This window comes from Martes martes (assembly GCF_963455335.1).
Source record: "Martes martes genome assembly, chromosome: 7".
In the NCBI taxonomy this organism is placed as follows: domain Eukaryota; kingdom Metazoa; phylum Chordata; class Mammalia; order Carnivora; family Mustelidae; genus Martes; species Martes martes.
The window spans coordinates 32,944,714-32,964,228 of record NC_137894.1 but is presented as its reverse complement, the minus strand read 5'-3'; the positions used below and the strand labels follow the sequence as shown (position 1 = coordinate 32,964,228).

Here is a 19,515-nt window from a genome sequence, read left to right as displayed (position 1 = left end):
ACAATCATGATGAACACCAAAAGCCTGGCAGCCATCACAAGAGGGCAGAAGAGGGTTGGAGCTGGTTCAGAACGTCATTCCCTGAGAAACATCACTTGAACTATCTGGTGGTTCCCTGGAAGACGCCATGTTTAAAACTGTCTTTAATGACCAGACTCAGAGTTAAGCCAGTGTGAAAACCTTTTCCCCGGGGGAAGGTATGGAAAATTATTGGCAATTTTTTAATATGTCAGCTACATGAACCAATGGATAAATGTTGGGCAAACAGTAGGCTAATCAAAAAATTTAAAGGGAAATGTGATCTCCACACAGGGTTTTAAAAGCTCCCAATACATTCCTGGGAATCTAGAAGGCCATGTGGATACATAAGGCTGCACATGTGCCCAGGGCTTCACACCTTCTCAGCAAAGACCAGAGAAGGTACTGAACTCTCATCTCTGGCTGATCTTGAAGTAACCATCCTTGAGGAAGCCCAGGCATTACTTAGTACACAAGATTTTTTTTTAAAAGATTTTATTTATTTATTTGGCAGACAGCGATCACAAGTAGGCAAAGAGTCAGGCAGAGAGAGAGGGGGAAGCAGGTTCCCCGCTGAGCGGAGAGCCCGATGCGGGGCTCGATCACAGGACCCCGGGATCATGACCCGAGCCAAAGGCAGAGGCTTTATCCTACTGAGCCACCCAGGCACCCCAGTACACAAGATTTTTAATCAACTGTTTTAAGTATGTTCAAAGAACTAAAGGAAACCATGTTTAAACAACTAAAGTATGAGAATGATGTCTCATCAAAGAGACTATCAATAAACATATATTTAAAAATAATTAAAGAGGAATTAGAGAGTTGAAATACATAATAACTAAAATTAAAAACTATCGAGAGGCACTCAGTGACAGATCTGAGTGGGCAGAAGGCTCAGGGAACCTGAAGACAGCTCTTGAAATGAGTCTGAAGAGAAAGAAAAATGAGGGCACCTAGGTGGCTCAGTGGGTTAAGCCTCTGCCTTCAGCTCAGGTCATGGTCTCAGGGTCCTGGGATCGAGTCCCCTGTTGGGCTCTCTGCTCAGCAGGGAGCCTGCTTCCCCTCTCTCTGCCTGCCTCTCTGCTTACTTGTGATCTCTCTGTCAAATAAATAAAATCTTTAAAAAAAAAAAGAGAGAGAGAGAGAAAGAAAAATGAATGAAGAAAACTGAACAGGCCTCAGGTATCTGTGGCACAAAAGGAGTCCCTAAAGGAGAGGAAAGGAGCAAAAAGAATATCTGAAAAAATAATGACCCAAAACTCCCCAAATCTGATGAAAAAACAACCTGCACATTCAAGAAACTCAACAAACTCCAAGGGAGAAAAACTTGAGATCCACACTTAGAAGACATGCCTTATCAAGGATTCCTAATAAAAGATTATCAGCTGGAATTTGAGAAACAAGACAGAGGATCATAGGGGAAGGGAGGGGAAAATGAAACAAGATGAAACCAGAAGGGAGACAAACCACAAGAGACTCTTAATCTCAGGAAAAAAAAAACTGAGGGTTGCTGGAGGGGAGGATGTGGGAGGGGTAGGGTGGCTGCGTGAGGGACACTGGGGAGGGTATGTGCTATGGTGAGTGCTGTGAACTGTGTAAGACTGATGACTCACAGAGCTGTACCCCTGAAACAAACAATACATTATATGTTAATTTTTTTTAAACTGCACTGTGATTTAAAAAAAAATTATACACCCAGCAAAGTCATCCTTCAAAAATAAAGGAGAAATTAGGATAGTCCCAGATAAACAAAAATTAAGAGACTTCACAGCTAGCAGATGGGCCCCACAAGAAAGGCTAAAGGTACATTTTCTAGCTGAAAACAAAGGAAACTAGACAATTTTCAGTTAAACATGGAAAAATAAACAGCACTAGGACAGATAACTATGTGGCAAAATATACAAGATAATATAAACTCATTTTTTTGTCTTTAACTTTTTTCCGTCTTATTAGACTTCAAAGACACCAGCAAAAAACAATAACGACTAATCTGTATTGATGGGTCTACTGGTATAAAGATGTAATTTATATTATTTTAATACTACAAAAGAAGAGGAAAGGAACAGAAATACATAGGAGCAAAGTTACCTGTATATTACCAAAATTAAGTTATTAATCCAAACAAGACTGCTAAAATATTAACTGTGATTGCCAAGGCAACAATTAAGGAAATAACTCAAGAAATATGTAATTAAAGAAATGCCAATGGTACACCAGAAAACATCTATTTATACAAAACAAGGCAGTAACAGAATAGAGGGACTAAAACATCATTAAAAAACACATAAAACAAATAGCAAGATAACATTCATAAATCCTATCTTAGCAATTATATGAAGTATAAATGAGTCCCAAGGTAAGTAACTGGCAGAATGAATTAAGAAAATCCAACTACATGCTATCTACAGTAGACACACTATAGACTCAAAGATACAAACAGGTTGAAACTAAAAGGATGGAAAAAATACCATGCAGACAATAACCAAAAGAAAACTAAAGTGTCTATACTAACATCAAACAAAATAGACAGAAGCTTTTGATCTTGATGAAGTCCCAAAAGTTCATTTTCGCTTTTGTTTCCTTTGCCTTTGGAGACATATCTTGAAAGAAGTTGCTGTGGCTGATATCGAAGAGGTTACTGCCTATGTTCTCTTCTAGGATTCTGATGGATTCCTGTCTCATGTTGAGGTCTTTTATCCATTTCGAGTTTATCTTTGTGTACGGTGTAAGAGAATGGTCGAGTTTCATTCTTCTACATATAGCTGCCGGTTTTCCCAGCACCATTTATTGAAGAGACTGTCTTTTTTCCACTGGATATTTTTTCCTGTTTTGTCGAAGATTATTTGACCATAGAGTTGAGGGTTCATATCTGGGCTCTCCAGTCTGTTCCACTGGTCTATGTGTCTGTTTTTATGCCAGTACCACGCTGTCTTGGTGATCACGGCTTTGTAGTAAAGCTTGAAATCAGGTAACGTGATACCGCCAGTTTTACTTTTGTTTTTCAACATTTCCTTAGCGATTCGGGGTCTCTTCTGATTCCATACAAATTTTAGGATTATTTGCTCCAGCTCTTTGAAAAATACCGGTGGAATTTTGATCGGAATGGCACTAAAAGCATAGATTGCTCTAGGCAGTATAGACATTTTAACAATGTTTATTCTTCCGATCCAAGAGCATGGAATGGTCTTCCATCTTTTTGTGTCTTCTTCAATTTCTTTCATGAGTGTTCTGTAGTTCCTCGAGTACAGATCCTTTACCTCTTTGGTTAGGTTTATTCCCAGGTATCTTATGGTTCTTGGTGCTATAGTAAATGGAATCGATTCTCGAACTTTTGGGACTTCATCAAGATCGAAAGCTTCTGCACAGCAAAGAAAACAGTCAACAAAACAAAGAGGCAACCCACGGAATGGGAGAAGATATTTGCAAACGACAGTACAGACAAAAGGTTGATATCCAGGATCTATAAAGAACTCCTCAAACTCAACACACACAAAACAGATAATCATATCAAAAAATGGGAAGAAGATGTGAACAGACACTTCTCCAATGGAGACATACAAATGGCTACCAGACACATGAAAAAATGTTCATCATCACTAGCCATCAGGGAGATTCAAATTAAAACCACACTGAGATACCACCTTGCACCAGTTAGAATGGCCAAAATTAGCAAGACAGGAAACAACGTGTGTTGGAGAGGATGTGGAGAAAGGGGAACCCTCTTACACTGTTGGTGGGAATGCAAGTTGGTGCAGCCACTTTGAAGAACAGTGTGGAGATTCCTCAGGAAATTAAAAATAGAGCTTCCCTATGACCCTGCAATTGCACTACTGGGTATTTACCCCAAAGATACAGATGTAGTGAAAAGAAGGGCCATCTGTACCCCAATGTTCATGGCAGCAATGGCCACGGTCGCCAAACTGTGGAAAGAACCAAGATGCCCTTCAACAGACGAATGGATAAGGAAGATGTGGTCCATATACACTATGGAGTATTATGCCTCCATCAGAAAGGATGAATACCCAACTTTTGTAGCAACATGGATGGGACTGGAAGAGATTATGCTCAGTGAAATAAGTCAAGCAGAAAGAGTCAAGTATCATATGGTTTCACTTATTTGTGGATCATAAAAAATAACATGGAGGACAAGGGGAGATGGAGAGGAGAAGGGAGTTGAGGGAAATTGGAAGGGGAAGTGAACCATAAGAGACTATGGACTCTGAAAAACAACCTGAGGGTTTTGAAGGCGCAGGGGGGTGGGAGGTTGGGGGAACCAGGTGGTGGGGAGGGCACGGATTGCATGGAGCACTGGGTGTGGTGCAAAAACAATGAATACTGTTACACTGAAAAGAAACAAAAAATTTTTTTAAAAATTGAAAAATAAAATAAAATTATAAATTAAAAAAATAGACAAAAATTGTTGCTAGATGCAAAGGACATTTTATAACGAAAGGGCCAATTCATCAGAAAGATATAACAATTCCAAATGTAAATGGATATAAAAACAGAGTCCCAAAATACATAAAACAAAAACTGAAAGAATTGAAGAAAGAAAAAAAAAAAACCAATTCAACAATAAAACTGAGATATTTCAACACTTACTTTCAATAATGAAAAGAACCAGAACAAGATAAAAGATCAATAAGGAAAAAGAGAACTTGAAAAATACTAAAAACCAACTGCACCTAAAACACATCTACAGAACACTCCATCCAACAGCAGGATACATATTTTCTCAACGCTGGAGAATGGAACAATCTCCAGATTAAAAAATGTTAAACTCTACAACAACTCTCAATGTAAGGCAACTGAAATCATACAAACTATATTCTCTGATGAAATCAGAAATCAGTAACAGAAATTTCCAAAATTCACAAATACATGGAAATTCAAAAACACACTCCTAAATAAAAATGGGTTCTAACAAGAAATCACAAAGGAAATAAGAAAATAGGTACATAAAAACCAAACCACAACTTGCCAAAATATGGGAACCATTAAAGAGTTAAAACAGGTCTTTAGAGCTGCAAACCCATAGTAAAAGAGAAGGAACTCTTAGCTAACCATTCACCTTAAGAAACTAAAAATTTTTTTTAAATTTTAAAAAAGAGCAAACTAAACCCAAAGCAAACAGAAGTGATAAACATGAGAAGAGAAATAAAATAGGGAACAGTAAGAAAATAAAGGAAAATCAACCAAAACTTCGTCCTTTTGAAAGATCAACAAAATTAACACATTCTTATCTAAACTGACAAAAAAGGTGGGGGAGATTGCTATGGCCTGAATGTATAACCCTCAAAGTCCTATGTTGAAATCCTAACCCCAAAAGGTAAATGATAATAGGAGGTGGGGCCTTTGGAGGTTGATTAGATCATGACAGTAGAGTCCTCATGAATGGGATTAGTGATTTTATAAAAGAGATTCCACAGAGTTCCCTAACCCATTCCACCATATGAGGACCAAGCACGAAGGTATGAGTTATGAACCAGGAAGAGCTCTAATCAGAATGCAACCATACTGGAACCTTGATCTTGGACTTCCCAACCTCCAGAACTGTGAGAAATAAATTTCTGTTGTCTTTAAATTACATAGACTGAGGTATTTTGTTATAGCAGCCCAAAGATAGGAGTAGACCTCAAATTCAGGAACAAAAGAGGGAACATTATTACCTGTCAGAAATAAACACTGTTTTAAGGGAATACTATAAACAATTTTTTCCTCAACAAATTAGATGACCTAGATGGAAAAATTCCCAGAATGATAAAAACTACCAAACCTGGCTAACGAAGAAACAGAAAATCTACAGAGCCATATAATAACTAAAGTGTTTGGATTAATAATCAAAATTCGCCACAAATAAAAACCCAGAACAAGATGGCTTCACTATCAAACTCTAGCAAACATTTAAAAAAGAATTAACCCAATCCTTCCCAAACTTTTCCATCTCATTCTATGAACCAGTATTATCCTAATACCAAGACCAAACAAAGACATCAGGAGGGAAAAACAAAACAAAACACCTTGTAGCAATATCCCTTATGCATACAGACACAAAAAATGCTCAACAAAATACTAGCAACGCACATTCAGCAACACACCATTAAATATTACATATCCATTCACAAACAGAATCCAGCAAAACAGACAATCAGTTTTTAAGTTCTGAATCTTCACCTCCCGTGATTCTTTGAAACCATGCTATATCCCCACCACTCCATTAAAATGTGTTGGAAGAAGTTACTAACAACCTTCTAATAGCAGTATCTGTTAACTCTACAAAACTTTATGAAGTTTATTCTTTTTCTAAAATTCTCTTACCTTCATTTAAAAAAAAAAAAACCCTCTAATTTAGATTTCCTCATCTGCTAGCCACAAAAAAAAAAAAAAAAAAAAAAAAAAGAACAGGAAAGTCTTGAGTTCTAGTCCTAACCTGGTCGTATTCATTAGATAATGTTAGCTGTCAGTTACTGAATATAATCATGTATAAGGGCCACAATAAGCACTTTATAAATGTTATTTCATTTATTTCTCTAGACAACTCTAAGACAGTTTTCTATCTGTAAAATGGGAATAAATATCAAAGAAGCAGAAAAGTTAAATGAGATGCCAAAGCCATATTCAATATTTCAATGTAGGTCTCTTTAACTTCAAACTCTGGCTCTTAATTTTTCTCACTGCAGCATGAAGGAAATCATTTATTTCTCTGACACTTGGGGGGGTTTTCTCCCTGACATTAGGTTTCTTAATCTATAGGAAGTTACATATATAATCTCTGAAGTCCTGTATACCTCATTATAATATAATGAAAGTAAGTACTTTATTAAAAATTTTCTCAAATTAGAAACAGAATAATAAGGCATGGGAAAAAGTCTGAAGACACAATGCTCATGAAAAGCAGTCAGATAAAGACCTGAGTCATGTTTTCTGTTCGGACAGTTTGCCTAGAATTTAGAAAGGTTAACAGTTCCACATGCAGGCATGCCTCAGAGATCTTGTGGGTTCAGTTCCAGACTACTACAATAAAGCAAATCTCAAAGTAATATGAGGCAAATAATTTTCTCGGTTTCCCAGTGCAGGTAGGTTACATCTACACTACACTTCAGTCTCTTACATGTGCAATAGCATTATGTCTAAAAAACAATGTACACATCTTAATTTAAAAAGCACAGTATTGCTAAAAAATACTAACCATCATCTGAGCTTTCAGCCAGTTATAATCACGGACCACAGATCACAGTAAAAAATATAATAATATAAAAGTTTGAAATATTGCAAGAATTACCAAAATATGAGACAGACAGATACAAAGTGATCAAAGACTGTTGGAAAATGTGCCAAAGACTTGCTCAACACAAACCAATTTGTTAAAAAAACGCAGATATCTGTGCAGTGCAATAAAACAAGGTATGTTTGTACTTATTAAAAAAACCTTCTAGCAGCCTCTGAAAAAGTACAATGTTCTGCTCATGACAGAAATAGCAATTATATGGAAAGCAATGCAAGGTGTTAAACTGAATTAAAGGTCATAATATACATAACATCCTAAAAGTCGATCTGATTAATACAAATGTTAACTTGATCTAATTATACTAAGAAAAATATGTACCGTTCATTATGCTCTTGATAAACGAGTCTGGACTTCTCCAGTAGATATTTTTCAACATAGGCACTAGAAGAAAAATAAAATTGGTTGATATAAATAATAAAGCTTAAGGTAGATAAATATTTTTCCAGAGAAGGTGTAAAAGTATAAAGAATACCACCCAGATCATTTTAGTACCCTTACAATTAAAATTGTGTTATAAATGCTGTTAGTGTTATCTATGTCAAATTCATAAACTCGTCTTTTTTTTGGGGGGGGAGGGCTTTCAAAATAAATTCAGAAGTTCAAAACACTGCACACAAGACCCATCCATGGCATAGGCTTTGCTTTCTTTCCAGGCTCATATGCCACTACACATTTTTTCAGATATTATACTTTGGCCAGGTGACTAAATAAGGCTCAAAGACATACTTTCTTAACATATTTATGCTACAGCCACATTCTGGAATCTATTCATTTATTATTTACTGATTTATTCAATAACTTTTCATTAATTGGGCACTGTGCTAAGCACTGTTCAAATATGGAAATAAGTGATACACTATTCTCAAGGGGCTTACAGACTAGTAAAGGAAATATGTAAACAAGGGGCTATCATACTGAGTTGATATAGGATTTATTATAGCGCAATAATCAAAACATTATGGCTATATCAAGAGAGACAGGTAAGATTCAATCCAAGAAGGAAAACATTATATAAGGAACAATTCCCAGAAAGGTGAGTACACGGCACATAGTAAACATTCACAAAATCTATTTGGTGACTGACTGAGTAAATGACTTTGAAATCTGAAAGACTGACCAGAAGGCCAGGAGAACTGCTTTATGCAAAGGCATAAAAGAAAGAGGGTATTTAACCTCAGGGGAGATAATTATTCAACATGGCTAGAGAATGAGATAGACAAGTGCACTAGATGAAGAAGGACCAATATACTATGTGACAGAAGAATGCATTTTGTACTCAAAGTAATGAGGAACTAAAATATATTTCTGTTATGTCATTCTCTTTATCCAGCCTTTACCTCTTCAAGTCTCCAATACCTCTTACCCAAATCGAGTCAATCAGTTAAACTCCAAAAAGGGGGATCTTACAGTCTGAAATTTAAAAGCTTTACACTACTGAAACCAAATTACACAGCACAAACCTCTGTGGAGTCAAAATCTGACTTTTGAGCTTTTATTCCCATCAGTTCCCTCCTATTGCATGCTCAGTATATCAGTCACTTCCAAATACAGGTTATTCCCTGAAGCATGCCATTCACTCCTGGCTGCATTGTCCGTGATCTTCCTTCCACTTCTAATTCTACTGGCTATACTCTCTATCCAACAGGCTCCATTCATAAAATGAACCTCAAATATGACTTTTTTGCAAACTCATTACTACTACTACCACTACCAGTAATTAAAATGTATCGCTTCCTCCAAGTTACCACCACCACCTCTAGTCTAGACTACTCAAACAGGTTCTTATCTGTCTAAAATGGGAGACACAGGGGCGCCTGGGTGGCTCAGTGGGTTAAAGCCTCTACTTTCGGCTCAGGTCATGATCCCAGGGTCCTGGGATCGAGCCCCGAATCAGGCTCTCTGCTCAGCGGGGAGCCTGCTTCCTCCTCTCTCTCTCTCTGCCTGCTTCTCTGCCTACTTGTGATCTCCCTCTCTCAAATAAATAAATAAATAATCTTTTAAAATAAATAAATAAATAAATAAATAAATAAAATGGGAGATATAAACTAATATGTTAAATTCTTTTGAGTATAGTTGACACACGTCACTTTAGTTTCAGGTGTTCAGGTATATAACACAATGATTCAACAAGTTTACACATTATACTATGCTCACCATACCCCAGTAAAATATCATTGACTATATTCCCTATGTGGTGCCTTTTATTCCCATGACTTACTTATTCCGTAACTGGCAGCCTGTAAATCACACTCCCCTTCACTCATTTTGCCCATTCCACCACCTTCCTTCCCTCTGCAACCATCAATTTGTTCTATGTATTTATAGGTCTAATTCTGCTTTTTGTTTATTCATTTGTATTTTAGATTCCACACAGTACATTAAATTCTTATACCCACCCTGCATAGCAAATATTACAGCCTATTTCACAAGTATAGAAACTGATACTCATAGATATTAAGATCATGCAGCTAGTAAACAGCAGAACTATGATTTGAAGCCAGGTCTATTTTAACTACAAAGGCTCCCTCTTTCAACTATATCAACATACTCCTAGACATTTCTCCTTCCTCCTCTCTAATCCTTGAGTTATACTGCTATGAAAGTTATTTACCCATAAAATAAGATCTACTCATGTTACTCCTCTACTTTCACTTGCTACTCATACTAAAGTACATAAGGATAAACTGGTATTACGTCCACCTGGGAAAGTTTCTTTTTATTTAATTTTATTTTTTAAAAGATTTTATTTATTTATTTGACAGAGAGACAGAGAGAGAGGTACCACAGGCAGGGGGAGTGAGAGAAGGAGCAGCAGGCCTCCCACAAAGCAGGGAGCCTGATGTGGGGCTAGATCCCAGGACCCTGGGATCATGACCTGAGCCAAAGGCAGACACTTAACCACTGAGCCACCCAGGCGCCCCTGTTTCTTTTTAATGCATCAGCATAGAAAAAGAAAAAAACAGATAAAGCAAATATGGCAAAATGTGATAATTGCTGAATCTAAATGGGCATTCCTTCTATTCTCTTTACTTCTGTGTCTGTTTGACTTTTTTTTAATAAAATCTTTAAAATCTACTTCCCAGTAAAAAGGATAAATTAGATACATTAGAGGTTTATTCACAATCTGAAATCAACTGAACACTATGTCCATAATCTGAAGCCACTGAACTTACCTCCTCTCAAGTACACCAAGCTCTTATGATTCCACTCATCTGCTAATGCCAATCCCTCAAATGATAATGTGATTTCCCACTTTTTCTGCTTAGCAATTTTTCAAGACCCAAGATAAAAATCATATACCTTTTTCTGTGAACTTCTCCAGACACATGCTTCTATCACTATACTTATCTCATTTACTATAATCCTCTTATGTAAACATATCTTCCCCAAAAGACTATGAGAACTTTAATGGCAGAGAACATGTGTACATTTTTTTGTCCTCAACACTGAGCACAGTGCCTGGTACTCCACAAATGTTTGCCTAATAAATGATAAAAAGATGAAATTGTTTAATATATATTTGCTAAGAGTTAAAAATATTCAGTATGAAAATTTTTTCAATATGTTTATGTTGACTTACTAATCAAGATGAAGATTTCTGCTCATCACTGTTGTAAGAGAACCTTTAACCTTTTCAGATAAATGCTTAACATCTAAGAGCAAGAATTTCATTCATAAAATGGGAAAATAAATATCTGCCATTCCTAACTCATGAAACTGTCTTAAGAATCAGCGAATATATGTAATGATACTTTGTAAGTTACAAAGCAACATATGCAACTGAACCTATTATCAACATTTCTTTTTTTTTTAAAGATTTTATTTATTTATTTGAGAGAGAGAGATATATCACAAGTAGGCAGAGAGAGAGGAGGAAGCAGGCTCCCCGCTGAACAGAGAGCCCCATGTGGGGCTTGATCCCAGAACCCTGAGATCATGACCTGAGCTGAAGGCAGAGGCTTAACCCACTGAGCCACCCAGGCGCCCCTATCAACATTTCTTGTATCACAATCAAATACTAGAAAAGTACAACTTGACAATGTGGCTGCATCCCATTTTTATTAGTAAAAGTTCCAGTCATACTTTTGGAAACATGGTTTTCAAATCAGAAAGGAAATGAGTTATGAAACTCACCACTAAAGGACATATCCTTCTTGTTTTGTTTTTCGGGGGCTGGGGGGCGGGTAGAATACACATAGTTTTGGTAAAAATTTTTAAATTAAAAGCAGAAGTGAAAAACATAATTAAAATAGCATAAAAAAGAAAAATACTAACCAATCTCACTTATTGATATGGATGCAAAAATCATAAATAAAAACTAGGAAACAGAATAGAACAACCAATTTATATGTGCATGTATAAATATATGTACATGTGTATGTGTGTGTGTAAATTGTATCTTTGTATGACCAAGTCGGACTGCTTTCCCAGGAACACAAAATGATTCAGTTTTAGGAAAATAATAACGTTGACAGATCTCAGAATGAAGATCATGCTAATCGTCACAGATGCTCAAAATGCATTTGATAAAATGCAGTATCATTTTGTTACTCAAAAAAATCACTCACAGAAAATTTAAATCAATGTCTACCTCATTAATGTAACAAGCCCTAAAATCAGTATTTTACTTTGTGGAGAAAAGTAAAGTCATTCACATATAGGTTGGAAACAATATTATTTGGAATCAGATGAGAAAGAAAATAATTAAAGACATAAGAACAGAAAAAAATATCTATTTTTGCAGATATACCAAGAAAAGGTCAAAGAAACAATAGTAAAAGTAATGCAAACAATAAAATAATTCATAAGAATAAGATACAACTTAATATAAAAATTAATAACTTTCATATATGTAAACAACTAGAAGATATAATGTTAGAGAAAATCACATTTTTAGTAACAGTAAAACACTGAAATAAGATACTTAGGATTAAATTCAGTAAGAAATACCAAAAAATTTAAAAGCATTTCTAAATAGCACAAAGATGTCAATTATCCCCAAATTAATATATATATTTAACATTAGCCCAATAAAATCAAGCCATGAAAGGCATGGAGGAAACTTTAATACATGGTGCTAAGGCAAAGAATCCAAACTGTAAAGACTATATATTATATGGTTCCAACTACGGGACATTCTAGAAAAGGCAAAACTGGGGTACTATAAAAAGATAAGTGGTTGCCAAGGGTTATTGGGTAAGAAGGGATGAAAAGGCAAACCACAGAGGATTTTAGAGCAGTAAAACTACTCTACATGATACTGTAATGGTAAATACATGTCTTTATACAATTGTCAAAGCCCAAAGAACATACCACACAAATGGAACACAACAATGCAAGATGTTATTAATAGGGGAGACTGGGGTTTAGGGTGAAGAAGTATATGGGAACTCACTGTACTTTCTACCCATTTTTGTTGTGACACCAGAACTATTTTAAAAATAAAGTCTATTAGATATTTAAAAGTTAGAAAGAATATTGCTGGAAAAAACAGAAGTACTCTATTTACAGACTGTTTAAGAAATGTTATTGTAACAAAATTAAATTTCTTGAATAGAACAGCATCATGTAGGAAAATGTGGCTCTTATTCCTGTGGGGAGTCAAATTATATGCCCAACTTATACTCAGAAACAATTTTTAAAAATAAATGTATGCATAATACAGAGAAAAAAAGCAGATGCAGCAAACTGTTAACAATTAGCAAATCTAAGTTTCAGATATATGTGTTACACTACTCTATGAACTTTTCTCAGGCTTCAACTTTCCAAAAAAAAAGAAGAAAAGTTTAGAGGAAAAAAATTGAATGCAGACACCAATGTCAGTCTTCTCATTAAACAGCAAACAAACAATCAATGGATTATGAAGGGAAAATGGTGAAAATATAAACATACTCCAAAGCCTGCTACTGCTACTTACCCAAGTACAGTGCCAGTTTCTTGGTAATTTACTTGAATAAATTTGCCAAAACGACTTGAATTGTTATTATGAGCTGTCTTTGCATTTCCAAAGGCCTGTCAAAATAAACAGTTCTCATTAATTTCATTTTAAAAAATGGAAAATCTTGCTTAGGTTGGCTCAAATGCAATTCTCTTTAACTTGAGACTCATATGGTTCAGGAAAAGTAAAAGAGAACAACTAATAGTTGAAATAAAACCAAGCAGAAAGTACTTTATGCTTTTCATTAAAATAAATCTTTATTTTAAAAACTTAACACTCCTTAAAAAAAAATAATAATAAAATAAAAAATTAAAACTTAACAATCCTTAAAATGAATTTAACTTTTACCTTTGAGAGCCAAAAACTTTGTTAATATATTTCTGTATTTTTAAAATCTTACAAAATTAAATAAATAGGAGCTAGAAAAAGAAAAATTACATCAAAATAATTCCAATTTTAAATAGTATAAATGAAATAAAATCTCACTACAGTGTAATATATCACTTTATCAAATCAACTTAAAACAACTTAAAACAGTATATTTTAAAAAGAATTAAAAATATATAAGCTGCCTAAACTGTAACCAAAGTATACATGATGCAATGGATACTACCCAGCAATAAAGATAAACTGGTACATACATCAATATTGATGAATATCAAAACATTATGACATGTGGAAGAAACCAGACTCAAGAGTATATACTGTACTATGAAATTCTAGAAAAGACAAAACAACAGTAACAAAAAGAAGATCAGAGTTGTCTGGGAATGGGATGGAGCTGGGAAATGTGTAAAAGAGGCACAAGAAGTAATAAAAATATTCTATAGCTTCACCATATGATGGTGGCTATAAAAGTGTATATACATTTATCAAAAATCATTGAACTATACATCTTAAATGGCTATATTTTATGTTAAGTTATATACCCCAATAGTTTCTTAAAATTGAAATTTTAAAAAATCATCCCCTGTTGAACTCACATATGCAACAATCTGAATGAATTTCCAAGACATAATGTTAAATGAGAGAAGCTAGTCTCAAAACATAACTTACTATATGACTGCACTTCTGTGACATTTTGGGGGGAAAAAAAAAAAACGCAATGGAAAACAGACCAGTAGTTCCCATGAATTAGTATGGGAGAGAAGTAAGAGGAAATGAAGATAAAGAATAGTGTGAAGGAGTTTCAAATGAAGTAGTGGAACTTTTCTGTATTTAGACTGTAGAGAGATGGTTACCCAAATTAATGTTTTAAAATTCATAAATTTTACTGAAATTTTAATTGTATTTAAATTTAACTCTTTTAAGAACTTAAATATCTCCTTAAAAAAAGTAAATCATTAAAAAATTAAGGCCAAAAAAAGACAATTTCTGATAAATAAATCTGAAAATTTTCATCATAAGCCAGCCCACACTAAAAGGAACATTAAAGAAAGTCCTTCATGCAGAAGGAAAATATCATACTCAAATATGGATCAGTGTACAGAATGGAGAACAGCAAAAATGGCAACTACAAAAATAAATATATAAAGTATTTATTACTTAAATCTCTTGAATAGATCATTGAAATTGAGGTCAGAGAAAATGATAAAGATCTCTGAAAATCCTCTCTTCTTCATAAGAGAAATAAAACAAAAAATTACCTAAATCGACTTTTTGACAACTCTAGAAATTTACTAAAAGCTTACAATAAATCCTTTGTAGAGGAACAATTAATGAAGGAAAACAGATGAATCTCAGTAAGAAGAAGAGGCATTGTGGCATTTTAACTTATCCAATTACCTAGGGAGATCCCTCTCCCCAGCTCCATGCTGAAGAGAAATGTAATCTGTAATTATACTCTGTTTAAAAGACAGCCTAGAAGCCATTGAAGGAACAAAACAGGATTACAGCCTAAGCCCCATCTCACAGGTAACCGTCAGAATTTGAGTTATACAGGCATTTTCCTGGAAAACCTCACTCAAAGGATTATCTTTACCTGACTGGACTTGACGCTCACTCAAAAGAGACAACCTTTTCACCATGTGTGTTTGTTAAAAACAATCAGAGGCAATTGTTTAAGAGGCAAAGAATCTATACTCAGAAAACTATAAAGTACTCATGAAAGAAATTGAGGAAGACACAAAGATATGGAAAAATGTTCCATGCTCATGGATTGGAAGAACAAATATTGTGAAAATGTCTATGCTACCTAAAGCAATCTACATATTTAATGCAATCCCTATCAAAATCCCATCCATTTTTTCCAAAGAAATGGAACAAATAATCCTAAAATTTATATGGAACCAGAAAAGACCTCAAATAGCCAGAGGAATATTGAAGAAGAAAGCCAAAGTTGGTGGCCTCACAATTCCAGACTTCAAGCTCTATTACAAAGCTGTCATCATTAAGACAGTATGGTACTGGCACAAAAACAGACACACAGACCAATGGAACAGAATACAGAGCCCAGAAATAGACCCTCAAATCTATGGTCAACTAATCTTCGACAAAGCAGGAAAGAATGTCCAATGGAAAAAAGACAGTCTCTTCAACAAATGGTGTTGGGAAAATTGGACAGCCACGTGCAGAAGAATGAAACTGGACCATTTCCTTACACCACACACGAAAATAAGACTCAAAATGGATGAAGGACCTCAATGAGAGAAAGGAATCCATCAAAATCCTTGAGGAAAACACAGCCAGCAACCTCTTCAACCTCAGCCACAGCATCTTCTTCCTAGGAACATCACCAAAGGCAAGGGAAGCAAGGGCAAAAATGAACTATTGGGACTTCATCGAGATCAAAAGCTTTTGCACAGCAAAGGAAACAGTTAACAAAACCAAAAGACAACGGACAGAATGGAAGAAGATATTTGCAAACGATATATCAGATAAAGGGCTAGTATCCAAAATCTATAAAGAGCTTATCAAACTCAACACCCAAAGAACAAATAATCCAATCAAGAAATGGGCAGAGGACATGAACAGACATTTCTGCAAAGAAGACATCCAGATGGCCAACAGGCACATGAAAAAGTGCTCCACATCACTGGGCATCAGGGAAATACAAATCAAAACCACAATGAGATACCACCTCGCACCAGTCAGAATGGCTAAAATTAACAAGTCAGGAAATGACAGATGCTGGCGAGGATGTGGAGAAAGGGGAACCCTCCTACACTGTTGGTGGGAATGCAAGCTGGTGCAACCACTCTGGAAAACAGCATGGAGGTTCCTCAAGAAGTTGAAAATAGAGCTACCTTACGACCCAGCAATGGCACTACTGGGTATTTACCCTAAAGATATAAACGTAGTGATCCGAAGGGGCACATGCACCCCAATGTTTATAGCAGCAATGTCCACAATAGCTAAACTATGGAAAGAACCTAGATGTCCATCAACAGCTGAATGGATAAAGAAGATGTGGTGTATACATATACAATGGAATACTATGCAGCCATCAAAAGAAATGAAATCTTGCCGTTTGCGACGACGTGGATGGAACTAGAGGGTATTATGTTTAGCGAAATAAGTCAGTTGGAGAAAGACAACTATCATATGATCTCCCTGATATGAGGAAGTGGAGATGCAACGTGGTGGGTTTGGGGGGTAGGAAAAGAATAAATGAAACAAGATGGGATCAGGGGGGAGACAAACCATAAGAGACTCTTAATCTCACAAAACAAACTGAGGGTTGCCGGGAGGAGGGGGTCGGGAGAGGATGGTGGGGTTATGGACATTGGGGAGGGTATGTGCTATGGTGAGTGCTGTGAGATGTGTAAACCTGGTGATTCACAGACCTGTACCCCTGGGGCTAATAATACATTATATGTTTATAAAAATTTTTTTTTAATTATAAAAAAAAAAAGGGAATGATCCTCAATCTAACAAAGAGCATCTACACAAAACCAACAGCTATCATCATACTTAATGTTTAAAGCTGAATTCTTTCCCCCAAGAGAAGAATGTTGCTTTCACCACTTATATTCATATTGGCATAATCAGTGAAATCTGAAGGAAAAAAGAAATCCCGATTGGAAAAAAAGAAACAAAACTGTCTTTTAGGGCGCCTGGGTGGCTCAGTGGGTTAAAGCCTCTGCCTTCAGCTCAGGTCATGATCCCAGGGTCCTGGGATCGAGCCCACATTGGGCTCTCTGCTCGGCAGGGAGCCTGCTTCCCCCCCCCCTTTTTGCCTGCCTCTCTGCCTACTTGTGATCTCTGTCTGTCAAATAAATAAATAAAATCTTAAAAAAAAAAAAAAAAACCTGTCTTTTAACCACAAATATGATTTCCCATGTGGAAAATCCAAAGAAAATTTTTAAAAAGTCAGAATATTTGTATCTAGCCAGTTTGTATCATACAAGATCAAAGTGCCAATATCAACTATATCTCTTTGTATTAGGAACTAACAATTGAAACCTTTCAAATACCACTTATAAAAGCATCCAAAAATACTGACAAATGTAATTTACTATATATGTTAAAGTCCTCTACATTAAAACAACAAAATACTACTGAGAGAAACTAGAGATGATCTTCATAAGTGGGAAAATAAAACTTGTTCATAAGTCACATGACTTACTATTGTTAGCATATATCAGCTGTCTCCAAATTAAACTACAGATTTAACACTATCCCAATCAAAGTCCCAAAAAAACTTTACGAGGCAACTGACAATTTAGTTCTAAAATTCATACAGAAATGCAAAGGACAGAATATCCAAACAACTAAGCAAAAGAAGTATTAATACAACTAATTTCAAAAATTATTATAAAGTTACATAATGAAAGTAGCAGAGCACTATCATAAAGACAAATGAATAAGTAGAACAGAATAGAGAATGCAGAAATAAGCCCACATATATATGGACAAACAATTTTTTGACAAAGACACAAAGGCACTAAGGTAAAGAAAAAAAAAATACTTCAACAAAAAATAGCCTTGAGGGGCGCCTGGGTGGCTCAGTGGGTTAAAGCCTCTGCCTTCGGCTCAGGTCATGATCTCAGGGTCCTGGGATCGAGCCCCGCATCGGGCTCTCTGCTCTGCGGGGAGCCTGCTTCCTCCTCTCTCTCTGCCTCTCTGCCTACTTGTGATCTCTGTCAAATAAATAAATAAAATATTTAAAAAAAATAGCCTTGAAACAAGTAGATATTCATAGGAAAACACTGGATCTATGCCTTATACTATATACCAAATAAATTCAAAATAGATCACAGACCAGAATGCAAAACCTGAAACCATAAAACTAAAAAAAAAATAAAAATATCTTTGCAACCATGGATTAGTCAGTTTTCTTAAATATGACACCAAAAGCACAATCCATAAGAGAAAAAAAAAAGGCTAAATTAGACTTCATCAAAATTTAAAATTCTGCTCTTCAAAAGATACTAAAAGAGGGTTAAATCTAAGTGACACTTCACCAAGGAGGTGAAAGATCTGTACAATGAAAACTATAAGACACTCATGACAAAAACTGAAGACAACACAAAAAATTGGAAAGATATTCTGTGCTCATGGATTGGAAGAATTCACATTGTTAAAATGTCCAGACTACCCCAAAGCAATCTACATATTCACTGCAATTCCTATCAAAATCCTAATGGCACTGTTCACAGAAGTAGAAAAGACAATTCTAAAATTTGTATACAACCACAGACGACCCCAAATAACCAAGGTAATCCTGAAAAAGAACAAAGCTAGAGGCATTACACTTTCTGACTTCAAACTTTATTAAAAGTTGTAATAATGAAAACAGTAGAGTACTGTCAAAAAAACAAAACATATATAGATTTTAAAAAACTGAATAGAGAGCCCAGAAAAAATTAAAAAAAATAAAAGTCCAGGACCAGAAGGATCAACGAGTGAATTCTATCAAATATTTTAAAAAGAGTTAATACCTATCCTCATCAAAGCTTCCAAATACATTCACGAGGCCAGAATCACCCCATGCCTAACCCAAAAGAAGACACCACCCACACCCAAAAAAACTACAGGCCAATATCTCTGATGAACATAGAGGCAAACACCATCAACAAAATATGACCAAACCACATACAACAATACATTAACAAGATCATTCATCATGACCAAGTGAGACTGACTCCAGGGATGTAAGAATGATTCAGTATTCACAAATTGATGTAATAATACCACATCAACAAAACCAAGGATCATAATCATATGATCCTCTCAATAGGTGCAGAAAAACCATGTGACAAATTCAAATTCCACTGATGATACAAACTCCCAAAAAAGTGGGGCTAGAGGGCACATACCTCAACATAAT

At 35.4% G+C, this 19,515-nt stretch overlaps 1 protein-coding gene across 1 annotated transcript in view; it reads right to left on the bottom strand.

Moving 5' to 3' along the window:
• Nucleotides 1-19,515, bottom strand: part of MYO9A (myosin IXA) — a 276,631-nt gene that overhangs the window by 206,059 nt on the left and 51,057 nt on the right. Inside the window, exons 3-4 of the mRNA XM_080807816.1 lie at nt 13,224-13,318; nt 7,625-7,687 (exon numbers count right to left, since the gene is read on the bottom strand). Coding sequence (XP_080663942.1) covers nt 7,625-7,687; nt 13,224-13,318 — 158 coding nt within the window. The remainder of the gene's footprint in view (nt 1-7,624; nt 7,688-13,223; nt 13,319-19,515) is intronic.